We start from the raw sequence: 27543 nt of genomic DNA on the forward strand, positions 1-27543 counted from the left end.
TGTGATTGTACTGTAATTGCTGCAGTCTTTTGTGTCTCCTTTTTATGAATGGGAAAATATATTGATCGCTTCCAGTCTGTGGGCCACTGCTTTGTTTTCCATATCTGTTGGCAGATTTTAAGCTAAGCTTGACTCTGTCTGTGTACACTGTAGCAATTCTATTGGTATGTCATCTGTTCCTGGTGATTTGTTTTTTCCAATTGGTTTCAGTGCGACTTTCACTTCACTTTCCAAAATTTGAGGTTCATCTTCATTTCTTCTTCCCATGTATTATTCATACTTTTACATTTTTAATATAGTGGGACCTCAGTATCCACTGATTTGCCATCCACGGATGGCAAGCCCTCACTGTTGGCACGTGCACCCAACTGTGTCACCATTGGGGACAATGGGACTGAAGTCCTCCCTCCTTCCTCCTTTACTCATTCCTTCTTTCCTTCCTCCCCCTCAGAGGCTTCTGCCCTGGGCTTGGCTTTGGGGGTAAAGGCTGGAGCCTCGTCGGCTAGAAGGAACCAGATCTGGCACAGGGGCTTGGGGTGTTGGACCTAGGGGTGGGGAGTTCCGAGACCCAAGCTTCGCCCCCGGCTTCAGCTTACTGCAGCCAATGAAGCTAAGCCCAGGGCAGAAGCCTTGGAGGGGGAGGAAGGAAGGAGGGAAGGGAGGGCTTTGTCCCTAATGGTGGCATGGCCATGTGGCTGCGCTGCCATTGGAGTCAATGGGACTTGAACATCCACAGATTTTGGCATCTGCAGAGGATCCAGAAGGGATCTCTCATGGATATCAAGGACTGACAGTACAGCTCTTCTGTGGAATGTTTGAGTGTGTGCAAGTATTAAATGCTTCCATCTCTGTCAATATACTCCAGGGTTTAAAAGTATATTTTTTTACAAAAAAATAAATCTGATTACTGGCATGTTCTAGAACATGTAGATTGTTAGCAACATGACAACCTAGTCGCTCCACCCCTGTGCAACCCTAGTACATGGCCAGACCGGCACAAAGCGCCGGTCTGGACCACACCATAGTCACCTAAGTTTCAGTGCTAGGAAAATAGTTGAAGTGAACAATTATTTATAAAAAGTGAGATGTCTAAATGTAAAAATCTAGATTGCTGAACCTCTCTCCACAAATTAGATATCTGCTGACTCAGACAATGCTGCATAGATTTATGGGTAATAAAACTGATAGCAAATCAGAGCCACTAAGATTTGTATACAATCAACAGTTTAATTATCATTTACAGGTATATTTTCATTCACGGTATTACTTCTTGGATTTTATTTTAAAAATGTATCAACACATGAAGAGAGTAAAAAAATGGAAGAGACACCAGCCATTGTTATGTGGCTGACCAAGATAATCAGCATGTGGGTCCAATCAGTTTTGCTTCTTCATGATGTGTGTTGAATCCATGAAATAAGCACTGACACTTCTAGAAATTAGCAGAAGTTTTGCCAATTTCAAGTCTAAACATTTAAAACCCCATCAGAGGAATCAATGGCTGTGTATTTACAAATCTATAAGCCTTGGGCTAGTTACGATCTTTCAACTTAACTAAAGGGATGATGAGAACATTAAATGGGAAAAGGAGGCCCATGTACACTGCTTTGAGCTCTTGAAAAAAGAATAAGAGAAAAATGTAAACAACAAAATTGTTGGTTTCAAGATTCACGACAATTATTTGAAGACCATCACTACTACTGCCATTTTCACACATCATGACCCAAGGCTGACATACTATGATTCTGACCCTGCTTGGAAATATTGGAGCCTAAATCCATTCATTAATGAGTTTTTCACTCATCAACTGGGGTGGGGTGGCAGGAGAATTAACACTTACATAAATATTATGGACTGTCACAAAAATTAAACACTTTCAACTAAACATTAGGAAAAAGGCACAAGCTGACTAAGAGTGAAATGGACCACCTCAGAGGATGTTGAGCTGTCTTTCAGGAGTGCTTGAGCTGGACATTTCCTCTATTGGCAAGAAACTGCACTGACTGAACATCTCTTTTCCCAAGCACAATTCCAGAAACAAAAATTAAAATTAAACTGAATGTTTTATTATCTAACCAAGAATATATGACCTGGCTCTTGCACTGCACAAACTATGAGCACATCATAGCTAAGCCTGCCCTGAATCTTCTCCCTGCAGCTACACATTGCAGGGTGTGATTGATAATAGCAGATATGCTATCTTTCAGGAAGCTCATTTGCAATTATTGAACTTCTAATTGAGGAACCCCTGATAAGCATCCAAGGAATCCTGGAGTTCCTAGGAATGCAACTAAAAACCACTGCTTCAATGTGGGAGGGGGATACTGAGGCCTTGCCATTTTTTGTAAATCCTCCTGCTGAGACAAATCTTGAACCAGTGTTTGAAGAGTGCAGGACATACAAACTCACAAGAATGTAACAACCTTACACATGTACTTTTTTAAAAAAAAATTACAATTACTGGTATATTAAAGCATTGCAAAAATTGTGTTTCAAAACAACAATAATTTGTACAGTCTGTGGCATTAAAATACATCTCTAGTTTGAAATTCAAGTGGTTCTAAGCTGACAGCTCTGACAACTGTAGATTTTTCTTAATGACACGTAGAAGAGTGCATTATTGACCAAGATGACAGGCATTCTTTAGGGTTGTTACAATATTGAAATGTCTCTTACAGTATTTGGGCTAAATTTCCTTCTACCTTTCACTCCCTTCTAGCTCTATAATTCTGGGTCACTGATTAAAAACTGCCAAGTGACTTGCTGAAACTAACATATGCAGACAGCCTCTCAAGAGACTGGCAACAGATAAAGCCCTCTAACATAGAGGGATGGTTATTATGAAGATTACTATAAAGATTATCATCCCAAAAAGTTTAAACTGCTAACATCTGGATTAAACAAAAATCTGGGGGGCATCAACATCTTTATCTGGAATGGTTTAGGAATTCATCACACATACACCATGATGGCCATAGGGGCAATCTCCAAAAGTGCACCTGCCCAACACATGTGCCAGGATAAGCTCTTGAGTCTTGACTTTACTAGAATAGGATATTCTCAATTTGATAGAGCAGGATAACTTTAAGGTCGGAGGAGTTTCAGTTAATTCCTTACATAGTCATGCTCAGATTATTTCCTGCTCATGTTTAGGCCTGTGACGGCTTGTTTTCAGTTCGGTTGACAGATTCTATACTATTATTTTATGCTATGGTATTTTTAACAATTATTTTGTTACATTAGTCTTACTGTGGTTTTAATTTTTATAAGGTGCCTTGTAAACCTGTTGGACAGTGACATATAAAACAAATCAATGTAACTGCATACTAAATATATGGGATGTGGTGGTTTAGTGGTTAATATGGCAGTTCTGATTATCAGAAGATTGGAAGGTTGGCAGTTCGAGGCCAGAGTGCTGCATGATGGGGTGAGCTCCTGTCACTAGTCCCAGCTTCTGCCAACCTAGCAGTTCGAAAGCATGCAAATGCAAGTAGATAAATAGGTAGCACTTCTCAGTGGGAAGGTAACAGCTTTCGGTGCAGTCATGCTGGCCAAATGACCACGTTGACTCTTCGGCTTAGAAACAGAGATGAACAACGCCCCTTACAGTAGGTTACAACTAGACGTTCATGTCAAGGGACTACTTTTACCTTTTTACTAAATATACCAGTAGAGTCAGAACTACAGATGCAGAGAAATTGTTTACATTAAAGAAGATTAATTGGTCTAAATCAGTGCTTCTCAGCCTGTCAGATGGGGAGCTGCAGGCAATTATTATTTTCCAAAGTGCCAGGGACTGGCACTAAATTTGTGCCTATTGGGTACAATTGTTTCTTTCTGTCCTAGAAACTTGCCAGGGACTGGAAGACAATGATTCAGGGACCAGCACCAGTCCAGCGAACACCACTTTGAGTAGAGCTGCTCTAAACTAGCCATAATATAATTGAGCTGCAGATTTTAAACTGTTGTAAAGAAAAATTATCCAGAATAAATCACAGAAGCAAAAGAATCAGATCAGTTTTAAAGTACTCATTTCTTTTCCTTTTTTTAATGATGAAATTGTTATACACCTGCAAGTCCTGCTGACTTAAGCAGGAGTATTTTGAGTACATGCTTACATTTTCCACAGAAAACAGTGAGACTTTGACCTTGCCCAATTATTTTGTTTTCAATCTGTTACAAGAATTGCATTTCATAGGAACCAAGAAGAATTTTAGTCTTAAAATATTCTGTGTTGAGTTTCTTCTCACTCTGGATTTAAGAGAGATTTGTCTAATTAAAAACCAGGATGGTTGATATGATTTTTTATATCTAGAGTACGACTGATGACCACTCTTTTGAGTCTGGAAGGAATTTTTCCTTTAGACTTGAGTGGGCAACTAGGGGAGCACATTAGTCTCCCAAGAGACCTTGGAGGGCCACAACTTCTCAGGGGGGGGGGGGGGGTTACTTCCAAATGCTTCTAGGGAGTTTAGGGCATTTTCATCAATTTTGGAGTTTCAAAAAATTTCGCTCCTGGGCCTAAATTGGGCTGGAGATCTGTGTAGAAATGCACCCCATCATCCGCTCCCAGTGGACATTTTGTAGCATTTAACTTTTTTTTTAATTACAAAAAATTGTTTTGACCCCTGGGGTCAATGCATGATGGAGATTCCCCCCATATCTGTGGGCATTCTGGAGGGGGGAAATGCATAAAAAATATTTTTGAGGTGCCCTGGGGACCACAGAAACAGCCCTGGGAAGCCACGGGCAGCCTGCAGACCATATTTTCCCCATCCTTGCTTTACAACAACTTTGGAACTAATGTCTTCTCTATGTTGCATAAGCTTCCTTGAGACATCCCAACTCACTTACTTGAGATATCCTGAGGAAGAGGAGGATTATTTAAAATGTCATAAAAGGTGAAGCTTGTATTATATAACTTTTAAAAAATTTGCACCCAGATTATGGTAAATTAATCTTTAAGTGACATGATGTGTAACACGGAATTAACTTGGTACTTTGAGGCTGCTAGTACAGGGAATGGGGTGTACTACAGGGAATGGGACGGACTGATCTCAGGCCTCTTTTAGATCTGCACTATACTCTCATATAGACATTTACAGTGGAACCCTATGCATGTATCCTCAGATGTAACTCCCACTGTTTTTAAGAGGACTCACTTGCTGGTAATTAAGTACCTATTGTGTTATGATGGCCCTTCAAGTTGACCCCAATGTATGGCAGCCCACTCAAAGGATTTTCTTGGCAAGATTTATTCAGGCGAGGTTTTCCATTGTCTTCCTCTTAGGCTGGGATTTGCCCAAGTTGACCCAGTGGATTTCTATGGCTCAGAAGGGATTCAAACTTAGGTCATCTAGACCCCTAAACCACTATACCACCAGCTCCTTTGCAGCCCTATTTGAAGTATGAAACCAAACATATTTTTCAACAGTGTTATCTTAAAATGAATAGCTTTTTAAAAGAACAGCAGTGTAATCGTCTGCGTACTTACTTGGGGTTAAATCTCATTGAATTCAATTGGGTTTACTTCTGAGTATACACATATATAATCATAGATACCAGATAGCTCCATAAACATTTCATTTGGACTGGCCTAGTATTGTACAGCAACAAGAAGTTCAGTACTGTATATTACAATTTCTGAAAAATACCCAAGCATATAAAAACAAAAAACACCAAATCCAAACTCAGCTGGATGAAAGCTTAATTTGATCCAGGCCCTTTTAAGCAAACATGAAGCACTATGCCAAAGCTATTCTGTATTTGTGGGATGTGTGTAATAATATGTCCCTTATGAACAGATTGCAGTGACCTTGGGCTGGAAGTGAACCCAAGTCTGGAGAAAATAATGGCTAACACATTAACTAATTTCATAGCACTCCATGCAAGGATGTTTCCTTACTTACAACAAAGTATACATATGCACATAGATTTTTAAAAAAAATCTTCAAGCTTCCCGAAAAATGAAGACAGACGGGCTCTGGCATTAGTTACTTAGATACGCCTAAGCTGAAAACAGTTAAACACATGGATATGACATTCCGCAATGTCTTATCTTTAGTTTGTCAAGGTTTTTAAATCCCTCTTGAGCTGGAGTACCATTTTTAGCTTGGCTAGGTCAGAATGACACTGAACAATATGAGTGATGACACACTAGACAGCTATATGGACAGAGATGTCATCAGCAAGCCAGCTGTGCTAACACCTGTATGTCCTGCACAATTGATCTTTAGGAACATGGATCAAAAAAAGTCAGGTTATTCAGGGATCAAAACAACAACAAAAATGTGTTAAGAGATTTGCAAAATAATTACATGAACGGTAAGAGGAATTACTTGAAGGATATAGCGAAGTTCAAAATAATTTTCACTTTTACAGTTTACAGCTTTCTTCCATGTAACAATATCAAGTTCTTATTGAGATCAAAAATGATACAAGTCATTTTTCACAGGACTTTCTTTTCTGAAAACAAACAAACAAGCAAGTGCTTTTGAAACATTTAAAAATCTCTGTTGTTTTCCTGTTGACTTCTTTGCGTGTGCCTACTGGTCCGTTTCACTTGTGGCAGGTGCCAGGTTGATAGACAAAAGCCAAGAATAGCTACAGTACACATAATAACACCCTCACATTCCTGTCACTATCCTGCCAGTGCACCTGAGGACGGTGCATTCTGTATTTCCCACTAAGAACAACAGACAAGTCACAACTTTCAAAAATATGAATGCACGAAAAGGAAGGATACATTTTAACATGTTAGCCTGTGCACCAAGCCAGCAGAAAATGTGTACTACTGAGTAGCTGGAAAGCACATACAAGGAAATGAAGTTCCCTGTCTGTTTTATTTTTAAAAATCCAGAAACGCACTAGAAGACCTTGTACCTAGACATCATGAATCCAAATCTCCAGACTTATTTCTACTTGGAGTGGATTACTCAAGCTCTCAGTATTGCTTCAAGGCTCAGAAGCTGCAGCTAGTGTGAAATGCAGAAGCTAGACTGCTGACAGAGCCACCATACAGAAACCATATACCACCCGTTTAAAAGGACCTGCACCAATAGAAGTATAATGTCTAGATCAAGGGAAGTAATAGTGCCACTATATTCTGCTCTGGTCAGGCCCCACCTGGAATATTGTGTCCAGTTCTGGCCACAATTTAAAAATGATGTTGAGAAACTGGAGCATGTCCAAAGGAGAGCGACTAAAATGGTGAAGTGTCTGGAAATCATGCCCTATGAGGAAAGATTTGGGCGGGTTATAAACTGCCGCTTTGAGGCGGTCTGCCGCCGCCGCCGTTTGCTCCGTGCGGGAGCCGCAACAGCCACACCGCGCGGCTCCCACACGGACCAAAAAAGAAGCTCCAAAATGGAGCTTCTTTAAGCGGCGCCTCTATGATGTCGCGAGACGCCAGGGGCGGACTCGTGACGTCATAGACGCCGCGACACGTGCGGACGCACAGCGTCCGATATGTAAACATAGCGGCCCCCATGTGGAAGGGGCGCCGCCATGTTGTACGTATGGAATACGTACTAGGGTTAGGGGGGTGCAGAAGCACCACCCCTTCCTAACCCTAATACGTATTCCATACGTATTTTTTGGCGGTTTGTAACCCACCTTTGGGAGCTGGGGATGTTTAGCCTGGAGAAGAGAAGGTTAAGAGGTGATATGATAGCCCTGTTTAAATACTTGAAGGGATGTCATATTGAGGAGGGAGCAAGCTTGTTTTCTGCTGTTCCAGAGATTAGGACCGGAGCAATGGATGCAAGCTACAGGAAAAGAGATTCCACTTCAACATTAAGAGGAACTTCCTGACAGTAAGGGCTGTTCGACAGTGGAACACACTCCCTCAGAGTGTAGTGGAGTCTCCTTCCTTGGAGGTCTTCAAACAGAGGCTGGATGGCCATCTGCTGGGGATGCTTTCATTGAGAGTTCCTGAATGGCAGGGGGTTGGACTGGATGGCCCTTGCGGTCTCTTCCAACTCTATGATTCTATGGTCAGAAATAACTTAAAAGCAACAACAGCAATGTGTACTTCAGGAACCATGTGTGTGTGGGGGGGGGGATCCTAGGGCAAACATACTGCAAGGTTTTCTTGGCACGATTTGTTCATAGGGAGTTTGCCTTTGTCTTCCTCTGAGGCTGAGAGAGTGTGACTTGCCGAAAGTCACCCAGTGGGTTTCCATGGCTGACTGGAGATTTGAACCCTGGTCTCTAGAGTTCTGGTCTAACATGCAAACCACTACATCAGGCTGGCTCACTCAAGTGTGCATACTTGCATGCTAAGTAACCATACATTAAAAATGACTGCACCACACACACATAGACTATATATAACAATCACAGAGATATTCAAAGATAACATGATCAGGTCATGTTAGAAGGGAATGACTTGGGATGTAAGAGAAATGGAAGAGAGATTAAATTTAAACTTTCCTAGGAATACTGAGGTGCTGGAAAAGAAAAAAAATTCAAGTGGTGAGGCAAATCTGCATTATGCCTGAGGAACAAAAACAAACAGTAGTATACTGTTCTGAGAAACAGAAAACAGTGTGATATATACATGTCTTCACTTCTGAGGAAGATCAAAGGGGGGAAATCACAGGGAAAGCCTTGGGGATTTTAGCAAAACAGAGACTAGAGTAATGGAACCTCAAGACACTGTACAACTGCTGGGGATTTCACACATGCTCATGCCCATCTAATAAGAACTGCAGAGGAGATAGGAGATAAGCTTTGGATGCAAAATACAATACTTAGGCCTAGGATATGCATAGGACCTTTTTACTGCTGAGTAGGGATTTGCTGAGACTTCTGTTGTTGTTAATTCCTGTCAAACTGACTTAGATTTATGGCAACCCTATGAATGAGAGACCTCCAAGTCACTACCATCAGTTGCAGACTCTGGGCCATGGCTTCCTTAATTAAGTCCATCCATTAGTAATGTGGTCTTCCTCGTTTCCTTCTACCTTATCAAACATGACTGTATTTTCTAGTAAGTCATGTCTTTCCATGATATGTCCAAAGAACAACAGCTTCAGGTAAGTCATCTTGGCTTCTGGGGAGGGTTCAGACTTGATTTGCTCTAGGGTCCATTTATGTGTCTTTTTAGCAGTCCGTGGTACTTATAGAATTCTTCTCCAGTGCCACATTTCAAATGAGTTGATTTTCTGCCTATCAGCTTTCTTCACTCTCCAGCTTCCAAAACCATACATAGAAATGGGAGATGCAGTGGAATGGACAATCTAAACTTTTGTATTCAGTGATATATCTTTACATTTCAGGATCTTGGCTAGTTCCCTTGGAAGCTGCCCTTCCAAGCCCCAGTCTTCTTCTGATTTCTTGGCTGTAGTCTCCATTCTAATTAATGACTGAGCCAAGGTATGGAAAATGTTTTAAATATTTCAGTATCGTCATAATCTATTTTACCGTTATCTAAATCATCTGTGGTCATTATTTTTATTTTCTTAATGTTCAACTGCAAACCTACCTTTGCACTTTCTTCCTTGACTTTCTACAGTAAGTGTTCCAAGTCTTTAATATTTTCTGCTAGTACTACATTGTCATCTGCATATTTTAAATTGTGATTTTTTTTTCAATTTTCATGCTTCCTTCCTCCAAGTCTATTCTTGATTTATATACGATATGTTTAATGTACAGGTTAAACAGACAGGGTGATAAAATGCAGCCTTGCCAGACCTCTTTGACAATTGGGAATTAGTCCATCACTATGACTCCAATGGTCAGAATGGCTCAAAAGCATGACTGTGGGAACCTGGCACCATGCAGGATATGGCAGTAAATTCTTGTATAAATTCTAATTATTTATGCAGCTCTTGGTAGAACAGCAAGTTTCAGAAAGTACCTTCTTTCTTAAAGAAACCACAAGGAAATAAATACTACTTTGTGATAGTTGCAGCTTAGGAATTCACCATTAAATAACTTTAGGCCACAGAGAGATTTCTTCATGACGTCTAGCTTTAAGGAAAGGCTGGAACAAATTCACACACAGTCCTATTGTCAAGTATATTAAACTTGGCTACACATTATACTCACCACCAAGGGGGGGGGGGGGGGGATCTGGAGTCTGAGTGTCGAAAATTTGACAGCTAATGTCCCTCAAGCAACTGAGAAGTGGGATAGACTGGGTAAGCAAGAGGTAACTACAATAATAATAAATAAAATAAAAACTTTATTTTTACCCCACCTCTCTGTCAAAGACAATCGAGGTGGCTTACAATTAAAAGAAATAAAAGACTGCTGTCCAGCAGCACCTCTTTTTGTCTCAGTGCAACTTCCAAGGCAAACATCTCTGGGTTTCGTAGAATCACTGCCTGTCAGGAGGGAGCCTTCTGTTTTCTTAACCTTCAGAATTCACTTTTTATGTGACAGATGCAATGTACAGTCGACCAAGGCTGGCAGCATCCATTCTTCTGAGGGCACAACTAATAGTATATTTGAAGTAATGAGACAGGTGTCCAAATGGACACCCAGACCTAACGTGTGGACACCCAGATGACACAAATGGATACCTATAATTTAATCAATGAACCAATAAAACAAATTATGACTGGAAAGTACTGAAATACTGGCTAGGGGAATGAAATGTTAGTGAATCCAAATACAAAGATTAGAACACAGAGGCCCGGTGTGTGTGTGCGCGCGCACATGCATGCATGCGTGCGTACAAATGTGCCTTCAGGTCACCTGTCAACTAATGACAATCCCATGTATTTCATAGGGTTTTCTTAGGCAAGAAATCTTCAGAGGTGGTAGCATACAGCACCTGGTATTTGTTGGTGGTTTCCCATCCAACAAGGCTGACTCTGCTTACCCAACAATTATTAGGATTCATACAAACAGACACTCTTTCTGAAATACTTCTGAACAATATCTCTCTCCTTGGACACTTTGATGTAGAAGGAGAATTATGTGAATATTCTAAACCCAGGGCTTAATTCCTAAGGGAAGTGCCAGGGCTCAGAATCTGAAAGCTACCTGAAAATGTTTCCATGTGCTCTGGAAAATCTGCTGCTTAATTTGATCCAATGAGTATGTCTATGGTTCAGGGCTGGATACAGCCTGATGCAGACAATAATTTTATCACATATCTATACATGCTATAGAATAGATATTCCTTACCATCCTTTCCAGGATTATCTATACATGGTCAAAATATTCCTTACTATCCTTTCCAGGATTATTCAGATAACGAAACTACACAAAATGATCACTCAAGTCCCTCTGTTGGTATATAGCAGATTCTATCATCAGAAAATGTTGCACCATAACCAGACAACAAAAAAACAGAAGCAATATTGACAAACGATTCAGCAGTGCTAATGAGATGCATTTTTATTATGGTTTTATTGTCTCATTTCAGAGAGGGGGCAAAATGGATATTACTGAAATCAAATTTATAAATTCTCTGCACTGAAAACATTTTTACAGTAAATATAGGTTTGTTTCCACAGTGGAAGGTCTTAAGAATAAACTCCTGTCTTTCTAATTTTTTGTGGCAATGCTCTCCTACTGCTATATAAAAAAAGGCATAGTATGCATTAATATTTTAAGCCAGCAGTTACCTTTCTGGCCTGATTTTCCAGACTTCTCACAAGAAAGCAACTACCAATATAATATTTATTTTATCTATTTCATAAAAGAACCCACATCCTAGATTCTTTGTGTTCTGGTAAGTAATTTAAAATACAAACCACTAAACAAAGAAAAGACAAGAATACACACATTCTATTTTACTTTAAAACATCAAAGCCTGAATCATATTGGCAGTCTCAACTAAAGTAGACCCATTGAATCCTTGAAATTTACCTAAGTGTTCTCTCACTTTCCAACAATTGATTCAATGGTTTTACGTTAGTTGAAAGCACCACTAAGGTGCAAATTTTATAGCCCACATTTCTTTTGCAGAGGAGATCTCAAAAGGATTCTTAAAACAAACATTTTAAAGTCTAACAATTAAAAACATTCTACAATTTTAAAAAATACAAAACTAAAGATAAAAAACACAGTACTGTAGTGATAAAAAGTATTTGAAATATTAAAATAAAACAAAGGGGTTTAAAAATAATGCCAGGTGTGTAGGTACAAACACCCACAAGCATAAATGAGAAAGAAAAACATAAAACTAATTCTTCTGAGAGACCCAGTGTGGTTTGAGTGTTGGTCTATGACTCTGGAGACCAGGGTTTGATTCCCAGCTTGACCATGAAACTCACTGGGTGACCTTGGGCAAGTCACATACTCTCAGCCTCAAAATAAGGCAATGGCAAACCTCCTCTGAACAAATCTTGCCAAAAAAACTCCATGATAGGTTTGCCTTAGGGTCACCATAAGTCAGGAATGACTTGGAGGCACACAACAACAAACAAGAATTCCTCTGGTCTCCCGCTTACCCTAAGTATTTGGTTTTGCCCTGTTGTTTTCAGTATAGACATATATACATTAAGTATTTGTGGAAAGAAGCTATTTTTCTGTAATGAACTGCACCAAGGATGAAGGAAACCTCTATTAAAGGTGTGTTTGTTGAGAATGATTCAGTAACTGAATAGCTCTGGTTTAGAAACTGGTGTTGCTCACAGGTTGCTCAGATGGTTGTAGGGGTGTGAATTCAGACATGTTCCAACTTATATGGCTTAGGGGGAAAATGAATCTGTGAAAGTAGCATAGTATTATTTGTGACAGTTTTCTTTGTAACTAAAACCATTGAAGAAAAACAAGTACAAAGCTCACATGTGAAAGGCAGTGAATCTGAAACTAACTTTTCTGATCTCTATAATCAGGAATGTGTATTAAGAATGTTAAGAATGTGTATTATTAACCCTATGTATTAAGTCAAGAAATTAAAATAAACAGTAAATAAAAAAGTTTAAAACATCAGTGGCATAGTTAAAATGAGAGGCTTAAAAACAACGTTTTCTAATTAACCCACTCACATTTCTATTAAAACAGTTTAGGATGTCCAGGATTGCAGTATTTTCCATGCAGAAACATTTAGATATTTTGTATAGGTATTTAGACTATCAATAGTAGAGACCATGGGGAGGGGGGGGAGCTACATCAAGATATAATGCCTGAAAGCAAAATATGACAGTAGACAAGGGAAACAAATAATATTACTTACATTCTGAAGTGTAGATTCCACAGATTTCATGTGCCTGGCAATTAATTCTTTGTCTCTGTTGAAAGAAGGTTGTTGTTTTTTAAAGTCATAACAGAGGACAGGTAATATTGCTTTCAGTCACAATTAAGGTCACATCAATTACTTAGCTTTTCCAAGAGCCCCAAGATTTGTTGTCCTTGGATAACTTCAATTCAAATATAAAACATTTCCCCCTTTTCAGCTGAATGAAGGTCAGACATATGGTGATCCATGTAGAAAGGTGATTGATGAGCAACTCTCTGCAAATTTCTGCTGTGATGGCTAATTATCAGCTCCACCCAGGATGCCAGACTGGACAATGCTGGACAAGATTAGAACCCTTCTAGCATTTGTTAATGAACTACTAAGTCCACCTCCACAAATTTAGAATTTGACTCTTGCGAGGGAGGAAAATTTTAAATCATCCAGATCTAAGTTGAAAAGAACCAAAAGGTTGAGGATGGAAACCAAAGCTGCAGTATTGCCATGAACAATAGTAATAGAAGGAATATGCATAAAGCAACACCAAACTGGCAAAAAAAGATATGTGGCTTGGAAATCTCAGCTTCCTTGATGAATGTGATAGGAGGCAGACAATCATGAGATCACGCTATGGAAAGGGGCACAATCCATTGAGGAAGGATCCTCTGAATTAGAAAGTTTCCTCTTATATGGTGAAGAGAAATAATGCTCATCTCTATGAAACCAAGCTACTCTTCTTCAATACAGTGAGTAGGGGCTGGTTTGTGGATAAGATATTGCAAGTGGGGGTTCTTAATTATCCCCATCTCCACAATAACCACTTTCCCCTTTAGAACTCTCTCTCTCTCTCTCTCTCTCTGTTTCCTAAAAACTGATTGCCATGTAAAATGGAAAAACATTCCAAGCTAGGAAAATATGACAATCATATAAATTCCTAGCTGACTGAAACAGAATTTGCAAGCCATTTTGTTTTGATCTAGACTTGTGTAAGTCTGAGTTGATCCTTGAAATGTATTTCCTGTCAATCCCCTCCCCACAACCTAAAAGCAACAGGGAGGGGGGACCTCACAGTTTCAAGAATTGGAAATCAGTGGCAGAAAGGAATATGGCTCACTGACAGTCTAGTCCTTCTATCTGCAGATCCTGACATGACAGTTATGAGCATGTCAAATCTTGCCAATCCCAACAGAACACTGAAAGGTCCCTTGCTGGAAATGACACTTATGTTCCGAAGCGTAATTTCAATGTTTGAAGTTGGACAGGAAGAACGAACTTGTTAGCCTGTTGCTTAGAAGGGGGACTCCACTGAACTTGGTTTACTCTACAATGATAAGGGGTTTTCTTTGCAAATAAAAAAAGGGAACTGGCCATCAAGGGAGATGGGCAGATTAATGGACTGGCAAATATTGCTTGAAAGTATTTATAATCCCCACGCCACCCCAATGTTTTGCAGGTACTTGAAAGGAACATTCTCATGATGTCATCTTGACATTCCCAAAAATGTCAAGGGAGACAAGGGAAAGTGTACACTCAGTCATAGCAACTTTGGCCAATCACTATTACTCAAATTAATGTATCATAAACAGTTGTAAAATAAACAAGTGTAAAAAATTGAGGAAAAACAACCTTATGTCATTCTCAGTACTCAAGGAAAATGAAAATAAAAATGTAGTAAATAAACAGAAGCATAGTTATCCTTGTGATGTTCTTCAGCCTCTTTTTGATCACATGATATTGAGTTCTATTCTGTGCATGCATAGTCCTGTGCTTCTGTGTATCGTTTTTCATTAATAACTGTGGGCCAATTATGATCTCTCCTTCCCAAAACCTTTCTTGTTGAGATTCCTTTTCTTCCTTTCCATCTATATTAAATTGTAAAGGTAGAGGGTGGTCTAGATATGAAACAATCTTATGCAAAGGTACCCATTAACATAGAGGCTATTATGTGGTGTGGCTGCAGGCTGGCATGTGAAGGATGCTTTGAGCATGTGTCTGTGCAGAAGCCAAGTGAGTTAACATCTGTCAATGGGTGCAGATTTCAGCTGTCAAAATATAGACTGCAGGCTGTTTTTGTCTCTAAGGCCTGTTACAGACTGCCAAAATAAAGCTGCTTCAGTTCTCTTTGGAGGTATGCTATTTAAATGATGCATGGGTCCAAAGAATCTGGAGGTTGCGCCAAAGCCACACTCCATTCCTAAGCACTGGAGTGCAGCTTTGGTGCAGCTTCCGGATTCTTAGGATGCATGCATCATCTAAACAGCATACCTCCAAAGAGACCTGAAGCAGCTTTATTTTGGCAGTCTGTAACAGGCCCATGCTTTTATTACCTGGGTCTAGAGCTGTGGTGGAAAACCTATGGTACGCCTGCCCTCTCTGACATGTGAAGCCATTTATGAGGGCACACAGAGAAATAGGAGCTGAAGGTCCAGGATGGCGGGGAAAAGAAGAGGAACAGGTGTGCACCTGTTACTCCTCTTCCCCCACCCTCCTGTACCTTTAGTTGCCTCTCCGGAAACAGCTAAAGGCCCAGGAGGATGGGAGGAAGAGTAGGAACAGGCGCACACCTGTTCCTCCTTCCCCCTACCCTCCTGTGTATTTAGCTGTCTCCAAGGAGGCAGCTGAAGGCCCAGGAGGGCAGGGGGAAGAAGAGGGACAGGCGCAAACCTGTTCCTCTTCTTTCCCCCACCATCCTGGGCCTTCAGCTGCCTCCGGGGAAGTCCCACCCCTGGAAGTTCTGCCCCCCAGAAGTCCCATGTCCCCTGCAAGTCCTGCCCCCCACCACCAGGTAAGTTTTGGCACAGCGTCTCTAAAAGGTTTGCCATCACTGGTCTAGAGCAATTATTTGCACACTTGCTCTTCCAAGTGCTCTGAGCTTCAACCTCCAGAAGCACCAGTCAGGAATTCTGGGAGCTGAAGTCCAAAACATCTGGAAGATCATAGTTTGGGAACCATTGGTCTAGAGTTTCTGGTCAAGGGGCACATGTGTGACTATGTGTCTGTACTGTCACAGCATCTTATAAGCAGTGCTTGGGGAAATTACTAATTTGGACAACAACTCCCAGAATCTCCTAGGTTTGGAGATTCTAAGAGCTGTAGTCCAAAAAGGTAACTTTCCTAAAAGCCGGAAGGATAATGGTTGCCCAAAACTGGAAAAATAAAGAAATACTGAACGTAGATGAGTAAGTTGTTGAAATGAACAGAGATGTTAGAAATGGACAAACCTACAGCACTCCTGAACCATAAAGATATAAAAAAGTCAAATTAGAATGGTCTCCAACAGTTAAATTCTGTATATTGAGCTGGAAATAAAAGATAATGGTGTAGAGGAGGAGAAGTTTAACGGAATTGCTTATGCTGCAGGTGATAGTCTTACGGTGGTTAGTAGATTTTTCATAAATAATTTTCTTTTATTGTTTAGATATTAAATGTAACGTATATACACACACACACACACACACACACACACACATATCCTTTGTTTAGTATGGGTTAAAAATAAGACATTTAGATTACAATTAATAAGACCTGTTATTGAGAAGACTTATGGAATTTGTATTTGATATTTGCTTGGTTAGGATTATTATGCATTATTATGTATAATAATACAATGGTTTTATATATATGTAGAAGCACTTGTTTTATATTTTGATATAAAAGGAGCCCTGGTGGCGCAGTGGTTAAATGCCTGTACTGCAGCCATTCACTCAAAACCACAAGGTTGCGAGTTCAAGACCAGCAAAGGGCCCAAGCTCGACTCAGGCTTGCATCCTTCCGAGGTCGCTAAAATGAGTACCCAGACTGTTGGGGGCAAATTAGCTTACTTGCTAATTAGCTTACTTGCTGTTCACCGCTATGATCTTTGGAATAGCGGTATATAAATAAAACAAATTATTATTATTATTATTAATTATTATGTTAAAAATAAAGTTCAAAAAAAGTAACTTTCCCAGGCTCCGCTGGCAGGTGTAAATACTCAGTACATTCTCTTCCCTGTTCCAGCAGACCTGGTACATATGTTGAGCCAGTCAACGTTTGCCACAGACTGCCCTATTCAGACACCTGCTTTCTATCAAGAACACTTTGATCTTTTACCAGGACAGCTTGCTTGGCTGCAAGTTAGGCCAGTGGTTCATGCACCACGCAGTGAGACAATGCACACCACTTGTGCTAAAATGTGCCCTTCCATGGACTCCAAAATGACTGAAACAGGCCATTAGTATGTTGAACTAAGTTCTCTTTCTTCAAGGGGATATTTCACTAAAATTTCAAAGAAAGGCAGCTGTACTTTTGTTTTCCAGAGCTGCATTATCCAGGACTAAAACCCTTTGCATGAAAGTAAGAATTGATCTTTTGTCTGTTTCAAGTGATCTCCCCAAGGCCCCAGTGCTCACTTTGCTGCCATGCGGAGGGCACTCTCTGCATCATGGATGCTCTCTTCCAGTCGACGCTTGTCCTGCTCCAGCTGGGTAAGATGTCTATTGAGCTGACGCAGAGATTGATCTTTTCTTCTCAGCTCCATCTTTGCCTCGGAGAGACTCTGCGAGCAGACAGAAAACAGAGTTACTTGTCAGCTCCGATAATTAACTTCAATTTATGCCATAGGCTATTAAACAAAGAGAAATACAGACTGACTGTGAAATAGACTGAGGCTGTTTTCTAATAAAAAAAATAGCACCTATTTACCCTCCTTAAACATCCAGTGCATTGTATATTTAAGCACCCCACAGCAAACAAATACCACCCCGATCTTAACAGCCACAGATGCTACAGGTGCTATATCAAAGGCAAGTTATCTTGTGATTTAGTCAAAATGTTTTTTTTAAACGACGGAGAATTATGGTGCAAGATAAGAACACAAGAGCTGTGCTGAATCAAACCAAAGGTCTATCTAGTTCAGCAGTTTGTTTTTACAATGGACAACCAATGCCAGTGGGGAGCCTATCAGCAGAAATGAGTGCTGCAGCACCCTTTTGCTGGGGGGAAAAAACCATCCAAAGCATCTGAATTCATAGAAGGAATGTAAAAATACTGAAAAGTGCTGCTCAGAAGAGAAAAGAAAATTAGAACTGTAATGGAAGAAAACCATCCATTCTATAGCTCTTCTAATGTCTGATAGTTCTCTTTACTGTAGTGCCAATTTTTTAAAAATGCCAAAACACTAATTCAATTACGTCATGTGGCTTTTGTGATTTCCAAAATTTATTACATGGTTCTTGTCTTTTGAAGGCTGCCTTAAGATCTACTTTCTAACATTAAATGCTTCAAGTAAAACATCAGTTCAGACAGGGAGAATACACAAAATTCCCCAACGGGTGAACAATTAGAGAACTCGCACGCAAACTGCAATCAAGTTCTTTATACTGCTTGCTGTAAGGTAATATTTTCAAAGGCTTCTGATTTGCTAAGATCAGTTTTGAATTCATAGCTCAAGTTCTTCTTTTCACTTGTCCACCCCCATTGTTGAAAGGGACTACAATTGCTATTGACTAGAAGAATGGTGCTATGGGACTAAAAGGTTTTTTTGTAAGGTATTGTTTCTGCATTTTGTTTACATCAGTATGTACACAGAGTTTATTGCATAAAAAACTAAAAGTGAAACTTTAATGTACATTTACTTCTGCCTGCAATGTTTATTGCAAAAGGATTTAGCTGTGTAGTTGCATGACTAAATTCCTATATGCTACTTTGACAAATTAAAAGGTTACGATCTTCCTAACAGATCCAAGAATTTTAACTATCTACAGAACACTCTTACATATTTTACTTACATCTTCTACTGGATGGTTTGAAACATTAAGAAACAGATATTTGGAGGTTATTGATTTCCAGAAAGTCTGAGTGATTGCACTTATCTAATACCAATGGAAACCTCAAGAGCCTATGGACAACAACGTCAGTTGGAAGAAGTAAGACTATTTATTTTGACAGTGGAATCTTTCCAAGCATAGTAGTGCAGTATTTAGTCCAAATATCATTGGTTTTGCTTAGCTAACATTTTGAGAGGAGGTTTGGATGATAAATGTTTTGCAGACCAGCAGAACAGTAGATAGTAAAAGTGGAACATTTGATTTTAAATATTGTCACTATCAGAACATATTATAAGAAAAGCAGGTTTGGACACAGAAGAAGAAGCAAAGAAAATAGGAACAAGGAATATCAGCAATCTAAGATATGCAGATGACACCATAGTACTAGCAGAAAACCTCACAGACCAGGAACACCTACTAAAGAAAATCAAAGAAGAAAGTGCAAAGGCAGGCTTAATGTTGAACAGAAAAAAACCAAAAATAATCACCACCAAGGACCTTCACAAGTTCAACCTAGACAATGAAGAAATAGAAATAGTAAAAGAATTCCTGTAACTGGGATCAAAACTTGATAGAAATGGGGACTGCAGTCAGGAAATCAGAAAAAGATTAATATCACCTTTTACTTTTGCTTCTTATTTCTCCTTAATTGTTTCAAGAGTTTTATCTGTCATCCACTGAGGGATCTTTTTCCCCCCTTTGGCAACAGAGAGTGTCCTAGGAGCCCTGGTGGTGCAGTGGTTAAATGCCTGTACCGCAGCCACTCACTCAAAAAAGATCAAGTTGCAAGTTCAATACCAGCGAAAGGGCTCAAGCATGACTCAGGCTTGCATCCTTCCGAGGTTGCTGAAATGAGTACCCAGCTTGTTGGGGGCAATTAGCTTACAGTTGTAAACTGCTTACACACTGTTAGTTCAGTATGAAGCAGTATATAAATGAAGCTGTTTGATTTGTTTTGTTTTTGCATTCCTCCCTGACAATGTCCATGGATTCATTACACATTTCTTCTGGCTCCCGATTAATTAGACTTAATACTGCAAATCTATTTTTCACATTATCTTTAAATTTGATGGGGTTGTATTTTGGCATGAGACAAACCCAGCATGGTGTAGTAATTTGAGTGTTGTACTACAATTCTAGAGACCAAGGTGCAAATCACCACTCAAGCCAGGGAAACCCACTTAGGCAGGTCACATTCTTTCTGTCTGTGAGGAAGTCAAAGGCAAAAACCCTTTGAACAAATCTTGCCAAGAAACCTACATGATGGGCTTGCCTTTAATACACTATACTTCGGAAACAACTTGAAGCAACAACGGTTTTGACATAATGATTGGTTCAGTGTTCTTTCACGTTATTCTAATTTTTCATATTAGTACTTCATTTTCTGTGCCAGAATCTGCTCCTGGTCTTGTTTTTTCAAAGAGAATTGAGGTTCTCAATTTTCTGCTTCCAATTATGTAATTTATTTGTTTCCTAAATTGGCTATCAGGTAATATCCCTGTATACAGTTACCTCTTGGGTTGCTTGAAGAATGTGTTTGCAATGAACAATCTGTTGGCCTCGCAAAATTCAATCAGACAATCTCCTGCACCATTTCTGGATCCTAGGCCATTTTTTCCTACAGTCTTTGATTCTGCTCTGTTTCCTATTTTTCCATTCCAATTGTGTATAGTTAACAAGAAGTCCTGTTTTACTCTGTGATCCATTTCCTCCTGGATTCCAGCATTAAATCTTTCAATTCTTCCCCCTCTTCTTCTTCCTCTGTAATTGGATCATAAAACTTGGATTAAGGTTATACTGATGGGTTTTCTTTGAAGTTTTAATGGCCTTACTCAGTCAGATTTTGCATTATATTCTTTGACAGCTTTTGGTACATCTCTCTTCACTATAAATGCCACCCCATTTCTTCTTAGATGTTCATTTCCTGAGTAATTATCTGACTCAAAATGATCTATTCCCATCCACTTTTGCTCACTCACCCTAAGTATTGCAATGTTTAAATGTTTCATTTCTGGTTTTACTATATCTAGCTTCCCCTGATTCACACTTCTCACATTCCATGTTTCTATCTGCTGTACATCTTCAGACTTTCCCTTTGCCTCTAACCTTGTCAACAGCTGAACATTCTTCTGGTTTTAGTCCAGTTGCATCATTAGCCACAATGCTACTCATAGTTATCCTCTGCTATATGCCAGTAGCTCACTGAGTGCCATCTTGATCTGGGAGTCTCATCTTCTGGTACTGTCTCTTGTTTCATTTTGGATTGTCTCATCATAGGGTTTTCATTGGAAAAGATCTTCGAAATAAGGTTTAGTGTACCTCCCTCTGTGCAGTATGAACAAGCGTTAGCCACGGTGCACTGCAATTGTCTATGAGAAATCCCCCGCCAGTGCTACCCTTCACTACTGCCGCTGCCCAGTAGATGTTTGGCACATTTAATCTGGTTCCTCAGCAAAAAGCTTGAAATTCAATATTCAGATTCTAATTCTAATTCTGTCGTTTGTGTGAACAATACTAATTTCCGGTCAGATATTTTCGGAAGAAAGATGGGGGTATAAATAAAGTTAACAAGAACAACATAGAATAGTAAGTTCACCTGCATGTATTTGTTGCAGTGAATAGAGAAATCTAGGGACTGGATCCATCACTCTACCACTAACAGCTACTGAGCCCCAGACATCCAGCTCCATGGTAGTAGTGATACTGGAACTACTAGCCACATAATAGGATGGATACCATATACTGATAGTGCCCAAAATACACATCTTTTAAGGACATGATATTACAGTTTCTCACTATTTTGGCCCTTCAGTGAACACAGAAAGCACTTGACACAACATGCTAAATCAAACAATTCTGTTGCTTGTTTAAGACAGATGGGGCATATGGAAAGATAGGGCAACTCTAAGTTTGCTTTTGAAAGACATGATTTGTCATGAAAACAAAAACTATATGTATACCATGGCGGGGAGGGGGTGCGGAATTATGAATGTGATATTTTTCTCCTTGCACAATTCCTGACCCTACTCTTGCTCCTACTCCCCTTGTTCACAATTCCCAGAATCCCCCAGCCAACACTTCAGAGTGTTGTCCAAAAATGGAATATTTCTGAGCCCTGGCATAGTGTTAGTTTCTTCATTAGAGGAAATCATAACTTGCCATTTCATCTGAACTGGCAAACCTGGTTTATGCATGTCCTCTAAATCAGAGAAGCATAACCAAACTATGGTTTGAAATTCTAGTTTGAAGAACAAGCACAAACTACAGGAATCATCTAAATGAGAGCCTCACCTACAAAATGCAAAATATGACAGTGATCCAAACCAAAAATTCCTTGCTATAGTTGCACCCAATTGCTAGATCTCCTTTGGCAGGATAGAGGTTAACTAAATATACATTTGCCATGAAATCTGGCGTTCCTACACATTAGACCTCTATTTTAAGACATATTTTTAAAAGGATGTTACTCTGAATATGTGATCTCATCACCATGCCATTAAAACAATTAAACAAACATGTAACAGCACTCATGGTTTCTATGATACAAAAAAGAAGAAATATAATAGGCAAGCATCAAACTGTGGATATTATTTCTTGCCTTGTCATACATCACAAACAACTTCAAGAAGTTTCATTTCTGCTTCTAGTCTTTGTGAGTTAAATCCAAAGCTTTAGAACTGTTGAACGGTAGTATGGAGTTCTTTAAAGTAATATACTTTCAGCTGCTAAGCCTTTCTCTACCCCCACTCTACACTGCCCATTTCTTCAGATTGATCTAATTAAAACCCTTGATAAACTTTATGGACTCTAATATTTCTAGCTGAATGACTGAAACCAAGAGGATGTGCCTCAAGGCAGCAAGGCAACAATGATAAGCAGCAGGTTCGCCACTAATTTCTCAACCAGGGTAGATTGTAAAAGTGTGATGTTCTGATATCCAAGAAACTGTTCAGGAGAGAATAGGATAAATCAAGTTTAATAACTCTGGTCCTAATTGTTCCCCCAATGCTCAACTCTAATTACTTGGAGAACTCTCCTGACTGTCACCTGATATTAAGTTGTTGGAGGCTGAGTGTGGAACAGTGAGATAATCAATAAACATTTAGAAGGGAGACGAATGAAGATCCCTGTTAAGCAGTGGGAACTGGCAGCACCCAAAGCCCTTCTGCTCATGAGAAAGCCTATGGGAGAACCACAGTGATTGCAAAGCAATAATCCAAATCACTGTTTTTAGGCCTTGAGGCCTTTAGGCAGGAGTACATTTGAGAAAAAAGGTTAACACGGTCACCCTAATTACAGCCCACTTTCACATGCTTCATATATAAGCGTAGACAAGCCAATTAGGTAGAAAGGAAGATAAGAGAAGTTTTATTTGTATACTAATTAAACCCCTGATGAAATTAAAGGAAAAACATACAGCTCTGTAATTGTGTCTGAGAAAGGTCACTTCAGGTTCAGTTATCAGAAAAGCGCAGCCTTGAGATATTTCACTTAATCCACAATATAGCACTTTATGTTGCTCCCTTGGCTTTAATATTTACAAAAATAAGAAAATTTCAAAGCCTGATAGTGTTTATCTTGAAACACCACAACAGACAAATTTGAACAGTTGGAAAGTTAAAGTTGAATAAGGAGAGTAGCATAACAAACACAAAGCGAAACAAAACCTAGCCGACATATTGCCTGCACATGGCATTGTACAGAAGCTGTTTTCATTCTGAACTGGAAAGAGCTTTAAGACACATTTTAATTACCTGATCCCAATTATTTTATCTTCAGATGCATTTGATATTTCAGCCATTAAGACTGCCATGTAATCACTCAGAACTCTATTAGTTTGATTCAGTTGCAGCCTAAGCAATTTCTCATGCATAAGACATGATCCCATCAAAAAATGGTAAAAAGACTAACCAAAAGTGAAATATGATGAATAACAGCATATTAAATAAAAATCCATGATTGCAAAGTTGTTACATTTAACATTCAACATATATCAGACCAACCCTTCATCAGAGAAAGAAAACAGAGAACAAAGCAAAATATGGATACTCTTCAATGCAGCTATGGAAGAATAAGGCAGTCCAGTATAATTCCATGCTAGTCTTTGGGGTGGAGGATGGTAAGTGTAAAGGAGAAGGTTCAACAGAACAATACTTTTAGATACTTAATGTCAAGCAAAATGAGACAGATCAACACAAATGTGTCCTACTCACACATGGTCTCCTCATGAGTCAGAAACCTTAGGGATACATTCTTTGAACCACTAAAGGGTGAGATACAGAGGTGTCTTGATTTCCAGTCAGTGGGATTTCAACGAGACCTGCACTGACATGTCTGACATAACTAGAAGTGGCATCACTTCACGTTTACTTTCCCCCACGTCTTCAGCCAATTACAGAAGGGAAGTAAGCACAGTGAGGGGACATGGGGCCTGTGGGGTGGAAACTGCTATGTTCTGTGGTCATTTAGAGCCATTTTGGGTTGGAAAAGTGTCAACAATCTTTTTAAAACTAACTAGATTGCCTTGAGATGGGCAAAAGGAACGTATACACCTATAAAACTGGGCAGACTTTTTTCTTTTTTCTTAATGTTTCTTAATGTTCTAAATCCCATTTTCCCTAGTAGATTGAATATCAACATATAAGACTTTCCTATGGTTTCCAATAAAATTCTTTTTCTTAAGTAACTTTTCAAGCTATAAGTAAGACATATGAACTAGTCCAATATGTTTCTATCTCTTAATTCCTCCTGACGTTGGAGATACAACAGATTGGCATCTGTCTGCCAAACATCAGGAAGAACTTCTTCACTGTAAGAGCCAGTACACTGGCATGAGAAGCCGGCTTCACGCCACACAGCTGCCCTGCAGAGCAACTGGCTTCCGGGTGCTCCAGCGGCATGGCATTTAGATGCCGAATGCCGCCAGAGTGCTGTAAAGCTGCAGGGGTGGCGGAAAAAGCTAGGGGTTTTGCCAGTGGAAAAAAGGAGTGACATTTTGCGGCTTCTTTTTGGGTGGACTGAGGCCGAGGCGTGCAATTGCCACGGCCTCTAGCCAGCTTTCACGGCAGTCTGCTCCACCCCTTAGACAGTGGAATGGACTGTCTCAGAAGGTAGTAGACTTTCAGTCCTTTGAGGTCTTTAAAGAAAGGTTGGATGGGTATCTTTCAGGAGTAATTTAGATGTGTATTCTTGCAAGCCTTATGGTCCTTTCCAACTCTAAGGTTCTATGAAACTTTAACTGACAGTATCCAGCGTAGTGTAGTGGTTTGAGTCTTGTACTATGACCCTGGATATCAGGCTTTGATTCCCCACTTACTCATAAAACCCACTGGGTGACCTTGGGCAAGTCATACTCTCCCAGCCTCAGAGGAAGGCAATGGCAAACCCTCCTCTGATCAAATGTTGCCAAGAAAACTCTATGATAGGGTCATCTTAGGGTTGCCATATGTCAGAAACAACTCAAATGCACACAACAACAACAAACAAATAACGATCCTGCAGTCTGTTCCCTGGTAGGCTGTTTAAATATACAAGGTCAAACAGAACTAGCACAGGGATTATTCATACCTTCATACAACCAAGACATCTAATATGTCTGTTTGAACAGTCATTTCAGTGTGGGTTTTATAGAAGCTTTCCAAAAAATCATTACAGGCTCAAGCCTGACACAACAATGAAGAGGAGATCATGGGAAAAGTTTAAGGTTAACAAAGACTCCCTCAGAAGAGATCCAAAAAGTGTTCTCTCCCTTGTTTAAAACAACAGCAAATCTACCAAGTGTAAGGGACTAGAATATCAGAAGCCAGAGAAAAGTCTTATCCATTGATATTCAACTTACTAGGAAAAATGGGGTTTAGAACATTAAAAACAATCCTATGCAACTTTATAGGTCTATTGATTCCTTCTGCACATCTCAAGGTAATATAGTTACTTTGTAGTTGATTCAGTGTTCTAAGAAATATCTCTCAGGAAACTGGATTTAACAACAAGAAGCCTGCTAGTATTTTTGAATGAAATCTTAAAGATACATAAAAGCTTTCAGTTAACTGGCACAAGTAGCATGCAAGCCAACCTATTTAACACTTTTGCATTTTACTTGTGAAACAATCGCATTTTTTTTCCTTGAAACGTGCATGTCAATAAATCTTTTCCTTTGCACTCTAAATTCCAAGGTCATGGCCAGAAGCATTTATTAGTATAATTACAAAAAAGCAGTAATACCATTAAGCCTTCAGGGAGATTTTTTAAAAAAACAGAAATCACTGGAAGCAGAAAAGTAAAAGTGAGGTTTGATTGGAGGTTGGCCCCTCAAGAAAATTATAAAAGACCATCAAAATGCTCATTTTCGATTGTTTTTAAGGTGAGGTTTAACCATATAAAAAGCAGATTCCTTTGGAAAATGAAGCCCTGAACAAGATATATAAAACTACATCATCGAAGTGTCTGCATTGCTCCACTCTCTGATGACAACATCCTTCTGGGATCTCTAGAAGATAGGGTTGCCAAGTGTCCCTTGTTACAAGGGATGTCTCCTATTTGAGAGTTTTTAAAGAGAGTGAACAAAATACACAAAAATCCAGTATTTTGGGGTGCGGGACTTTCATAAAGACAGAAATGTGTGCATCATTTAATTTATGAATGTGGATAATATGTTAATTTTACAAAGAAACACGTGGCTAAGGTAACTGGAATGAATACTTTCTTTTGGCATTTAGGCAAATCACAAACTTGTTTCTGATTGTCAACCCTGTATGTCATGAATCTTTGACTGTCCCTTACTGCTATTTTGAAAATCTGGCAACACTACCACCAGAGGACTTTCCTGACACCCAAGTTCTCTTAAACTTGAGATACTGGGGATTTAATGTGCTTAGCAAACAATGCACATGCACCAATAGTTAGTGTTCAGATACTAGGGATTTAATGTGCTCAGCAAAGACACGTACCAATAGCGAGTGTTGATACCTCTATAGATAACAAATTTTATTCAAATTTACGGTGAGACAGAGAGGATCAACCAGAGATTTATCAACAGAACAAATCTACACATACTATAACAGCAATGCTGGATGGATATTTTTTTAAAAAACTTCAAAATATCTGAGAAGAAGTATCTGTGAAAAGCCATCATACTGGAATTCATAAGAAAAGGTGATAAAATCTATGCTTGCTGGTCATCTTCAAGTGCAAATGCTTGAATCTGCATTTGGAATATTTGAAACAGGAATTCTAAAGCCTTTGGCTGACTGATGAAAACACAGTTTCAATAAATATTTTAAAGGTGCAAATGAAAAATAGTGCTAGTGTATTTAAGCTACTATTATTTAATACAAATTAAAATCAAGTATGTTGTTAAACCCTGCCTCAAATGTCTTTAGGTAGCTAAAATGAAATATACAGATATACAGATATACATTGTTCCATATTCTACAAACAACAGTGTGGAAAAGATGGGGAGGATGCAACTCTGACAATGCCTTGAGAAGGAGAATTAGTTTTTCTAGCAAAACTCTGGAGAATTATCACAGATAATGAAAACATAATAGAATATATCTTTCTCCATTCTCTTCCAACTATGCAGAGAGTTACTTACAAGAA

The 27543-nt window shown here is 39.3% G+C and overlaps 1 protein-coding gene across 4 annotated transcripts in view; it reads right to left on the reverse strand.

Annotated features, from left to right (window-relative positions):
• Positions 1-27543, reverse strand: part of CCDC171 (coiled-coil domain containing 171) — a 199382-nt gene that overhangs the window by 70889 nt on the left and 100950 nt on the right. For 3 of the 4 annotated variants that reach the window (XM_089511607.1, XM_089511617.1, XM_089511597.1), the window contains 2 exons: positions 17530-17675; positions 13139-13193 (listed from right to left, as the gene is read on the reverse strand). In XM_089511607.1, coding sequence (XP_089367733.1) covers positions 13139-13193; positions 17530-17675 — 201 coding nt within the window. Of the gene's footprint in view, positions 1-12352; positions 12668-13138; positions 13194-17529; positions 17676-27543 lie in introns of those variants that run through there. The other variant, XM_089511626.1, reaches the window with a different exon arrangement.

The sequence above is a fragment of the Sceloporus occidentalis genome, unplaced genomic scaffold, assembly GCF_023333645.1.
Source record: "Sceloporus occidentalis isolate IW3139 unplaced genomic scaffold, rSceOcc1.0.p SCAF_1, whole genome shotgun sequence".
In the NCBI taxonomy this organism is placed as follows: domain Eukaryota; kingdom Metazoa; phylum Chordata; class Lepidosauria; order Squamata; family Phrynosomatidae; genus Sceloporus; species Sceloporus occidentalis.